Source organism: Hetaerina americana, unplaced genomic scaffold (assembly GCF_022747635.1).
Source record: "Hetaerina americana unplaced genomic scaffold, ioHetAmer1.1.p SCAF_152, whole genome shotgun sequence".
NCBI classification, from domain to species: Eukaryota; Metazoa; Arthropoda; class Insecta; order Odonata; family Calopterygidae; genus Hetaerina; species Hetaerina americana.
The window spans coordinates 212,580-224,911 of NW_027286648.1; the positions used below are offsets into that span (position 1 = coordinate 212,580).

Here is a 12,332-nt window from a genome sequence, read left to right on the forward strand (position 1 = left end):
TTGTCATCACACAAAATCCTTACAAATTTGAACAGGCAGCAGCATCTTGGAAGAAGACACAGAAGAGGAGCAAGCCAGTTAGATCGGAGACTTGGAATGTGAGGATGATGTGGGGGATAGGGAAATTAAAAAATATGTTGGAGATGGAGAAAGGAAATATAGACTTTTTAGGGCTGTGCAAGGTGAGATAGAAGGATAATTAGAGGGACTTTTATAGTTTTATACACAGTTAGGGGAAGAGACCCAGCAAGGGATTACAATAGTATTGAACAAAATTGTAGGGAGAAGCGTAGTAAATAAGAAGCTTAGGAGTGATAGAATATTCTTAATAAAAGTCAAAACTAAACCAACAAGGACAACCTTTATGCAGGTTTACATGCCACCAAGCAATCACTGGGGAAGAAGATGTTGGCAGGGTACATGATCTATCTGAGGAAATAAAAGTGGAGTAAGCAAAGGGAAACATTTTATATTGATGGGGGATAGGAATGTGATGGTAGGTAAATAATATGAAGAAGAGGATTATAAATATTATTTAAATAGATAAATGATATAGACTTTATCAAATTTAGAAATAAAAACATAGGTTTGCTCTTTCAATTTAAAAAAAAAATTTGAATGAAAAGACATTCAATAAATACACTGGCAAATAAAGTTTTTAAGTAGTAGGGTTACTTGGCGCTCTTAAAATATCAAGAATTAGATAGTATCAATGAAGCCTATCCAAAATATCATGATTTTTATAAAAATGGTAGCCTACCATAACATTGATATTAGGTGGATATGGACTGACCATTGCTATATTTCTTAGCTTCATCTCCAATACCCTCTTAAGATCTACAAAACAAATACATCCTGATTGTGCTCAAAGCTCCTCTCTATTAATAACCTCATTTTGCTATGACATTCCCCATGCGTCTCTCACCTATCTGTATCATAACGGAATCCCCTAAGTAGTCCTTAGCCCTCCTCTCCATCTTTATGTAGATGATCCTGTATATTACTTTAAGTTCATGCAAAATCAAACTCATTGTTCGATAGTCCCAACATTCAGCTAGCTGCCTTTCCCTTTTTTAGGATGGGAACTAACACTAACTGTTCTGATAAAATCTTACGGCCAGATTCCTCCCTTGGATATGCTATGCATTCCAATCAGATTCCTCCCATGGTTATGATATGAATAACAGCATGATAATAATTCTTCCATCCACACTTTCCTAAACCAAGCAGCAGCCTTACAGGGATTTTATCCATCCCCATGCCTTTGTTTGATTTCTATTCCCTAAATGCCCTCTGTATCTTGCAATCACGTATATCTGGGTCTGAGCCATCACCATAATATTCATAGCAACTCATATTCTCTTGTTATGTCTAACCTTGCTGGCCTAATTAGGTGGAAATGACCTGAGTTTGCGGCACATAAAAATTAAATTACCACTACTTCCTGACCTTATGTCTTAACCATCTAGAATGCTTATGCATTTTTTCTATTTCTTGGTTCCATTAATAATTTGCCCGCTATATTTTAATACTGTGCACAGCTATTCCATTCTTGTTTCTTGAGTGTTTCCAGTGGCCCCATTTCTCCCTTGCTTTCTAAACTCTCCATGTCCTCACACTGTCTCTCCCACCACCGCCCTTTTCCCAGTTATTCTCCAGTCTCTTTATAATATTTATCTCATTGTACATTCTTCAACTTAATTCTGTGTTTCCATTCTTCCATTTCCCTCTCTCAACTGTCTTCCCAATTATCTTATCTCTTATCAGTGGTTACCTTGTCCTTTTCCTATTGCTTGGTTTGCAACTTTTGATATCTTTTTTTTTACAAGCTCCCATTTTTCTTACATTGTACCCATATTTCTACCACCACTCATAATTTTCTTTACCACCTACAGGTATTCCTTTCTTTCATTATGATTAAAGCTTCTACATTCTATTTCCTCAATAATCTTCCCTGTTTTATGCTCTTGAAACTGACATCACATATCTTTAGTTCTAAATTTTGGTCCGAGTCCACAAGGAAATTCTAGGAAATTGTGTGAATTGCTCACATTGCTCCTAACTCTGTGTCTAACCATAATATAGTCCGACTGATATATATCTCTGAAACCCAGGCATTTTCCATGCGTGACTATGCCTTTCATGGGGTCTAAACTGAGTTCATTATGATTAACCCCTTCCCCGCTCCTGCAGAACTCTATTGCTTTATCCGCACAGTAATTTCTTGTTCTTAAACCATAGTCCCCTGCAGTACTACTGCCTCTCCCTTTCCCTACCATCATGTTCCAAACGCCCATCAATATCACATGTTTCCCTTTGCTTTTATTTCCTCATTAACTAACTTCTTCATGAAATTTCCTCCAATTGTCTTCGTGCTACATCATCTTCCGTCAACATGAGTCCCATTGAACAACATTCATTCATATGCCTGTCTTTTGGTCTTCCCATTTAACTATGCCCTCTCTACTCTCATTGTAATATTGTCTTTAAAAATATAATATTTAATTCTTTCATGTGCATGTATGATTATTAATCATCTTTCTTCCATGACATTTATGCACATTTCCCTTAAAATGCATAATAATTTGAGGAAACTGGGCTTGAAATGATTAGGTTATGAAATGAAGAATGTTGTCTTATCATTATAACATTAAATGGAAGGATATTGACTTTTAAACAATGTATTAAAAGGAAGAAGATAACCACATGTGGTATTATGCAAAGAGTTTAACACCAGCAAAATAGAGCGGTTTATTAGAGACTTTTCTTCAACTTTAGAAAAAGATTAATTGCATATACGAGGGTCATCCGGAAAGTAGTACCCGTTCGTGCCGCATGAAGTGCTGACGACGCGAGTAGCCGCTGGACGAGGTCAGATAGCTTCAGTGGCTTGTCTGCCTTCTCTGAGCCAAGTTGCGTGACGCTAGCATTGCCTGTGTTGTTTCTGTGATTGTTTACAATGTTTAAAAAAATTGAGAACGCCGCCAGTTGTGAAGTGAGGGCAGTGATTAAATTCCTCAATGCAAGAAACGTTCGCCCATGTGATATTCATCGCCAATTAAAGGAGGTGTATGGAGACAATGTAATGGACGAGTCGTCTGTTCGGCGGTGGTGTCGCAACTTCAACATGGGGAGGGGGAACACACACGACGATGAGCGTTCGGGGAGACCGTCTGTCATTACAGACCAACTGGTGAGCTCAGTTGACGAATTCGTGAGGAACGATCGGCGCGTCACAATTGATGACATCTGTGAGCATTTTCCCAATGTTTCTCGAACAATTGTTCATGAAATTGTTAAACACCATCTGCATTATGCAAAAATTTGTGCAAGATGGGTCCCTCGCGTATCTCAATGAGCTGGCGGCGAAGGAGTATGCAGCAGGAATACAGAAACTTGTCACACGTTATGACAAATGCCTTAATTTGCTTGGAGATTATGTTGAGAAGTAGTTTAAAGTCTTTCAAATAAAATTTTTTATGTTTGTTAATATTTACTTTTGTGTCTTTATTTCCCGAACGGGTACTACTTTCCGGATGACCCTCGTAATTTAGCAGATTTTACAAACAATTATTATTAATCATTCATATTTTTTAAATTGCACGAGTAGCCATTGTTAGGTGGTGTATATGCTGTTAACGATTGAATTTCATTAATGATACATCCATGAATATATAATTTTTTAGGCATTTCTAGAACAGAGGCTATTTTCAGAAATTCTATCACCTACTATGATCATTCCTGGCTTTCTAAGTTCATGACAAACAACACCTTTGCCAACGTTTTTTCCAACTCTCGAACCCTGCCTGGTAAGTGGCCTTAGGGATCCCCTTCAGGTCCGTCATACAATTAGTTTTAATGTCCGCAACAGAGTCAAATCAGCACCCTTTCAAGTTTGATTTTGACTTTGGAAACAAAGAAAAGTCTGATGGAGCCATGTCTGGAGAGTAGGGTGGCTGCGGGATCACGGAAGTTCCGGTTCTGGCAAAAACTTCTGTCACAATCAGTGCCGTGTGAGCTGGTGCTTTATCATGATGGAAATGCCATGCATTGTTTCTCCACATGTCTGGCCTCTTTCGGTTCATTGCGACCCTCAGCCTCTTCATAACCTTTCAGTAGAAGACTTCGTTGAGGGTTTGACCGTGAGGGACGTATTCGTAATGAATCAGCCCTTGCCAATCCAAGAAACACACCAGTATGACATTCATATCGGACCGGGACATGCAAGCTTTCATTGGTCGCGGAGAATGAGGACCTTTCCCCTGGGAAGACTGGGCCTTTGTCTCAACATCGTTACTGTAAACCCAGGTTTCGTCACCGGTTACGATGGTTTTAAGAAACTCTGGGTTGGCATTTGCTCGATCTAGGAGCTCCTGACAAATGTCCACATGTTTTTGTCTCTGTCCATCAGTCAACACCCGCGGGACAAATTTCAATGTGACACGCGTCATGCCCAAAATTTGTCTGACAGGATCCAAAACTAATGTTCACTTCCTCAGTTCCATGTTCCTCCCTAACAGTTAAATGGCGATTTGCCCGCACCAAATCGTTAACCAATTTGACATGGTTGGGGTCTGTCGAGTGGAAGGCCACCCTATTCGCGAATCTTCATCTGTCGAGGTTCTGCCTGATTTAGACCCAGATGGCGCACTGTGTCTCGTTTCGATCTGTTGAACGGTTTGCTCAGAATAAAATAGTCCGGTCTTTCTTTGATCACACCTTGTAATAAGGAGTCATATTTTAACATGAACTATAATAATCATATCAGTAAGACCAACAAGGTTACACTAGGAGGAATACTATTGAGTTGGTGTAATTATATCTAATAAATATTTAATGCACTACAGATGAAGCATTTTTGGGTTTCTCTAAAATATGAACCCAATTTAGATCGATTTAAAATGTTCCAAGGGTGATCAGATAATAATGACCAATGTATTCCTGCTGATACATAAATGTATGTTTGGCATCCACGGCCAAAATCAAATATCATGAAAGTTATATGCTTCTTGCCTGATTTTCATCCTGTGAAATCAATATCAATCAAAAATATTTCCTCATAAATTTTGTCCGTATCATGTATTAATATAGTTTCTTCATCACTGAAAAAATTTGAATGAGAGATCAATACACAGAATGAACTCCAAATCAATAACTATAGGTCAGGTTTTCAACCTCAGAAATAATAGAAATGGCCTAGTGCAATCTGATAACCCCCAGAGCTATGAGGTGGATCAATTATAATTGTTCCTCGATAGGTCACTGATGCCAGTTAGGTCAAAGGGTGGAAGCCAGGCGAAAGGCAGTCCACAAAGGTAGTTTCCTCTGTGATTTGGTCATTTGAGTTATGCTACCTCATTGAAAACACTATTAAGAAAGGAAACAAAACTACCAAACAACAGGTGAGTGAGAGAATATTATTGGAAGTAATAGTTGAACCAACAAACTTGGCCATTATTCAGCTCTTCATGCGAACAAGTAACCATTGGGAAGAAGAAATAGGTTATATAATCAACTAGAGGAAATAATTGTAGATATCCATGGAAGGAAATATTTGATAGTTATGCAAGGGATTGGGCCATGGTGGTTAGCAATGGGAGAGATTTTAGAGGCAGAGGACTACTGTTCAGGAACAAGAAATGACCGTGTGGAGGAAGGAAAGAGGTCTAAAGGAGACAGCGTTTACTCATAACAAATACTTAATTAAAAATTCACAATAGACTTGTGTATACATGAAGAATTCAGAGAGACATCGGTAAGACTTCCCTTCATTAAGGCATAGATTTAAGAAATGTGTGATTGATTCACACAGTTTCCCTTAATTGAATGCAGATTCATATCATAATTTAGTCCAAATTAAATGCAATGTCAGTCAGTTTCAAGAGGAAAAGACAGATTTTGGCGTACCAATGAAATACAGCTGTTTTAATGAGAACAAAAGAAAGGAATACCACGAGATTGTAGAAATATTTCAGAAGGTTTACCAACACGTGAAATTACCACATATAATTGACCATGAGAAAAACATGCATTTTCTAGATTCAGACTACTAACACCCAACGATTGGCCTTGTGATTTGTTAATTGTCATCGCGAATGCAACACGAATTGGAAATTGAATTTGCTTAAACTCAAAAGGCATAATAAATGAAAAAGAAACACTTTGTTCCAATCCACCACTTTATTACAGGTACGACTAAGGTTCGACGCTACTGCATCATCCTCAGGTACACACTTAGGTACCTGAGGATGACGCCGTAGCGTCGAAACTAGTCGTACCTGTAATAAAGTGGTGGATTGGAACAAAGTGTTTCTTTTTCATTTATTAAAATGAACTTCCACAAAGTTGAGGCTGAAACTATTGAACCTCAAAAGGCATATCGGTTAGGATCATGGGAATCCTCGGAATGAGAACTTCCTCATCTTCTAATTTTCCTTTGAGTAAAGCCATTGACCATCAGTTTTTTTATCACCAAACGCGTTCCATTGGATAGTTTTGGTTGGTTTAGGTTTTGAAGCATCATGACCACCGGGCCAATCTTCAGGCGTAAATTGCATGTAGGTGAGCTAGGCACATCCAAAAAGTTTAAAAATTCAGATGGATAGTTGGTGACTTTGTCTTCGTTTGTCACAAAGTCAAATGATTTGAATGAATGCAGAGTACCAACGATTTGATTCTGAAGTATAAGTCATCTACATCTTTGTTCTTAGCCGCCAAAATTGCTCGCTCACTCAATCATTTGTGATTTTTGTGGTTATCAATGATGTTTGGGTAAGGGATGTTTGGTTTGGGTTGGGGTTTCTTTGTTGAGTTCATCTTTCGATGAAACGAAATTGCAAAAATGGCAAGGAAATTAAACCAATCCGCTCCATTCGTTGACAGGAACACGGCCACTACCAATAGTCAAAAATCATCTGGAGAAATCTTCAGCAGATGGGAATGTCTTCCCAGTTCCACCAGGGGCATCCAGGAAAAATAAGCCACCATTTCCAACATTAATTGCCTTCATTAATGTATCATATACTTCCTTCTGCTGGGGGTACAGCAGGGGTACATTCATTGAAAGTGATTGGTCATGTTGATCATATTCACTTTCCCGTTCCAATTCTCGATTAAACGTGTCGTTCATTCCTCTATCTGGCGCTGGCATTCCTAACTTCACTAATAAACTACCGCACATAAGGGAACACATGTCTTCAATAAACAGCAAAGCCTGGTAATGCATCTCCTCATTAACCTGAACATCGAGATTTCTTGAACTTATACGAATTCGATGTAAAATGTCTTCTGACATGCTACCCTTGTATTTGTTCCGCAAGTCACCTGGATTATGTGGGAAGCATGTCGAAAGGATGGTAGCAAATAATGTGCGTATTTGACATGGAGATGCAGAAATAGTTGCTTCAGCCATTGTCATGCCTCAATATTATCGTATTCAGGCAAATTGAGGTCTTGAAATGCAGCACGAAATGTTGGGCACACTATACCATTAAGAGTTCGTAGTGATTTGAACGATGTTGACCCTCGAACATTGACCAGTAACAGCAATCAGCATTCTTCGGATGAACTGTATAAATACGGCCAAGAGCATCAGTAGAACCCACATCTGGATGCCCAGGAACCGTGTCTTGCCTTGCTTCCAATGCTGAAAAATCTTCGATGAAGGGGTATATTACGATACTATTATGATAATTTAATGGTTATTCAGCTATTCTGGCTTCAGACGAATATTAAAAACCGCATTTCATTGAAATTGACGATACGATATTTTACGATAAGATATTGCAAAACGATAGTTCAACAATAATTTAATGGTTATTCTGCTATTCTGGGCTGAGATGAATCCAAAAAACCAACTATCGTTAAAATTGACGACACGATATTTTACAATATGATACTTCAACGATATTATAATGGTTAGTCTGCTATTCTGGAATGAGCCGTATCAAAAAATCCATTTATAACTCGAAAATGGCTGAACCAATTTTCATGATGTTTGGATTTTTTGATACGGCTCATTCCAGAATAGCAGACTAACCATTCTAATATCGTCAAAATATATATATATATATATTATATATGTTAAATCGTTATCGGGAAGTAAGAAAGGAAGAGCTATGCTAACAGTTAGAGATAAGGCGGGTAAGGTAATAGTTGACACAGGAAAGATCCAAGAGAGATGGAAGGAGTATATAGAAGAACTGTATGGTAAAGAACTCAGACCAACAGTGTTAGACATTGAAAAAGAAAATGACGTAGAGGAGGACAGCTTAGGTCCAGGCATACTAGACCATGAGATAGAAAGGGCATTAAGGGAGATGAAACTAAATAAGGCCGTGGGGATAGATAACATTCCCGTGGAACTTTTAAAATGCTTAGGAAAATGTGGGAGGAAGAGGCTATATGGACTGATCCGTAGTATTTATGAGGAGGGAATCTGGCCGGAAGACTTTGTGAGATCAGTTTTAGTTCCTATTCCGAAAAAGGTAAAGGCCACGTCATGTGAGGACTATAGGACAATTAGTTTGATATCCCACGCAGCTAAAGTTGTTCTCAGGATCATAAACAAAAGGATAGAGAGTAGGGCAAATGATTACTTAGGGGATGATCAGTTTGGGTTTAGGAAGGGGAGAGGTACGCGTGATGCCATTGCAGTAATAAGATTATTAATCGAGAGGAATATAGAACACAACCAGGAGGTATTTGCCTGTTTCGTAGATTTCGAAAAAGCGTTTGATAGAGTGAATTGGGAAAAACTGATGAGTATTCTGCAGAAGATAGGAATAGATTGGAGGGAAAGGAGGCTAATCCGCAACCTGTACATGTCTCAGACTGCTCAGGTGAGGATGGGAAACGGGGAGTCCGGTTGGGCAGTGTTAGGAAGAGGTGTTAGGCAGGGTTGCCCATTATCACCGTTGCTGTTCAACCTGTATGCAGAGGAAATGATTAAAGAGGCATGGGAAGAACTCGAGGTAGGAATGAAAGGGGGCGGGGAATTCGTAAAATCAGTTAGGTTTGCTGATGACCAAGCTTTAGTTTGTCAGTCAGCCAAGGGGCTGCAAGCATTGCTGAGTGAATTGGAAATTCAGTGCGACAGGTATGGGATGAGAATCAATATTAATAAAACAAAGGTTATGCGATTTTCTAGAAAGAAAAAGGCCAAGCTTAACATTAAAATAGGAGGGCAAAAACTAGAGCAGGTAGGGCAGTTTACGTATCTCGGTAGTGTTTTGGACCAACACGGTCAAAGTAGTAAGGACGTAAGGAGAAGAATTGCGCTAGGCAAAGAGGCTTTCACAAGGAGGAGGGAGTTGATTACGGGGACTTTGAGTAAGGATGTTAAGAAAAGACTCGTAAAAACTTTGATATGGAGCGTAGCTATGTACGGCGCGGAAACGTGGTCATTGAAGCAGGAGGATAGACGTTGACTGGAGGCTTTTGAAATGTCGGTGTGGAGAAGAATGGAGAAGGTGAAATGGACAGAGAAGAAAACAAATGAGGAAGTACTTGGTATGGTGGGCGAAGAGAGGGGTTTGTTGGGAGCAATCCTATGGAGGCAGGAAAAGTGGATGAAGGGGGTGTTGACCGGCAGTGGGATGTTGAAGACTGTGATAGAGGGTAGAATGTTGGGCAAAAGAGGAAAGGGAAGGAACAGGATAGGGATGTTGGACGGGATGAAGGGAGGAAGAAAGTACTCAGAGATGAAGAGGGACCTGATATAAAGTAGGATGATGGATTTTGTGTTTTGTTAGGAGTAATAAAATATTTGTTTGGTAGTTGTGTCCATCCAAAAACCTACCTTAACCGGTAGATTACCTTAAAAAAAAAAATATACATATATATATATATAAATAAAAATATATATATATGTATATATATGTATATATGTGTATATATATGTGTGTGTGTATATATATATGTGTGTATATATATATGTGTATATATATATGTGTGTATGTATATATATATATGTGCGTATGTATATATATATATATATATAGTATATGCTTTCATAGACGTAACACGGAAGTGCCGAATAGTACAATACACAGTAACACATAATATAGAAACACAAAAAAAGAGAACACTCACACGTATTTTCTTGATATTTCGACGGAAACAATCCGTCTTCCTCTGAAGATGTAGAAGTAATTACTCATTACTTCTACATCTTCAGAGGAAGACGGATTGTTTCCGTCGAAATATCAAGAAAATACGTGTGAGTGTTCTCTTTTTTTGTGTTTCTATATTATGTGTTACTGTGTATTGTACTATATATATATATATATATATATATATATATATATATATATATATATATATATATATATATATATCAGGAAAGAATACCAACATAAGGAGAAGATTGTTATATAAATTATATTTTATTCAAAATATAATCATTATTCAGAAGCCAGTAAATAACATTCAATTTACATGTTATTACATTGCTAAGAACAATTTTCAATGAGATAATCACTATCAATTATACAGGGTATCTGTTACTTTTGATACCAATTGAAAGACAAACTGAGTCAACAACACTAGATTTGCAAATTAAATTATTATGAATACAATAAGAAATTTTTAATATGGATGATATTTATGGTCATGCCTCCTATCTGCATAATCTCTTCTTTTATACTCACTTCTGTGGTAAGAATCATAACCCCTTCTGTCATTGGAATGATTTCGGCTGTTATTGTTCCGGTGGTCATATTGGTTCCGTTGCTCATAGTTTCTGTGTCCACCTCTTCCTTCCCGACCACCTCCACGTCTGTAATTTGGTGGTCTGCAGTACCATGGACATACCAGAGGGGGTGAGTCAGACTCCCTGCGCACCAATTCAGCAAATTCTTCGTCTTCTTCCGTGTACCTCGTGCTAAAGTCCCTCTCACACTCCAGAAGAAATTCGTTCAAGTCTTTGGACATGTTTGCAGTGGTAGGGGTTTCCACTGAACCTGATTTTTCCTCAGACAAACTCATTATGCTAGGGATCAAGACAAAAGGAACACAATAAAAACCTTGAACATACCATCAACCATGAGAAACAAATAATGAGACCAAATAATCGAAAATATCACAGCACGTGCTTCTTAAGGATCAACAGAATTGTGAAATGAAACAAGACTAGAAGGGATTTTAAAAAACAAATTACTTACACTCTACTCAATGACTTTCCAGTCATATTAGTTAAGAGAATTAAGTATTACATATTTACATTTGAATTTGCTTACTCTCTACACATATTTTGTAAGAAGTGGCAGTTTTTAAAAGTACTCAAGTCGTAAGGGGTATCCATTAGGATAATAAGCAAAACAGTAAAATTGAGCTATTTTTAAGTCAGAAAAAAATACCAACGGTAAATACCATTACACTGATGATATGGAAATTGTTCCTAGATGAGATGGAGACTCTGGGTATGGAGTTTATTTATCTATACCTTTGAGGCATGAAAAATTGTAAAATTCAATTAAATAAGATAGGACTATATGGAAATCTGGTGCTAGGGTGGAAAAATAGAATTAATGCGAACACCCTTTGAGGAGTGGTGAAGAGAAGACTATGAGGCTAACAACAAGATCTAAATAAATCAGATATAGGCTGAGGCATAATAGTTTGCAGAGGATATAATTGAATGACATGGATGACTTCTGAGTGACAAGTCATGGAAGACATATACTAGAAAAGATGAAAGAATGAAAATATTAGAGTAAAACATGATACCCTGGATGGCTAGCAATAACAAATCCTAAGGCTGATTACCTCCGATGATGACAACCAATTTCTTTTGCATTAAAATAACCAAATCCTTCGGGGATCGAGATGGTGCGGGGGCTAACGTACTGGCTTCCCACCATGAGGGCGCGGGTTCAAATCCCGGCGGTGTTGAATATTTTTCAGAGGTATCTCGATCCCTACTTGAGGTGCTTTGTGGAGGGCACTTTGAGTGAGTACGCCGTCCGTCGGATGGGACGTTAAACTGCGGACCCCTTGGCGCCTTTCGTAAAGAGTAGGCTAATGCCGACGCCGGGTTTCTCTCCACCCTTCATCCTTTCCTATCCATCCCCTATGGCGCAAATGACCTTAGCTGTCGGTCGCCTCCCCTCAAAACTACTACTACTACCAAATCCTGAATGGACACGACTACATACTGCTCAGAGAAATTTTCAAGATATGAAAATCTTAAGGGCATTAAAATGTTCTGCACTTTCCTATGATTGGAGCCAGAAAACAGTAGCATTGGAAAAATGATGTTTTATAACAATTATGGAGATGAAAAGGAGGGCTCAAAAAAACTATCAAATAAGTGTTGGAAATGTTGGCACAGG

At 38.3% G+C, this 12,332-nt stretch overlaps 1 protein-coding gene across 1 annotated transcript; it reads right to left on the reverse strand.

The window, feature by feature from the left end:
- Positions 1-10,587: 10,587 nt before the first annotated feature.
- On the reverse strand, positions 10,588-10,986 carry LOC139686945 (RNA guanine-N7 methyltransferase activating subunit-like). The gene has a single exon (XM_071583982.1). The coding sequence runs from the start codon at positions 10,984-10,986 to the stop codon at positions 10,588-10,590; it is 399 nt and encodes a 132-aa protein (XP_071440083.1).
- Positions 10,987-12,332: the final 1,346 nt, after the last annotated feature.

Bases quoted from the DNA above. Each gene is read 5' to 3' on its own strand.
- LOC139686945 (XM_071583982.1), bottom strand. From the start codon at position 10,986: ATGAGTTTGTCTGAGGAAAAATCAGGTTCAGTGGAAACCCCTACCACT.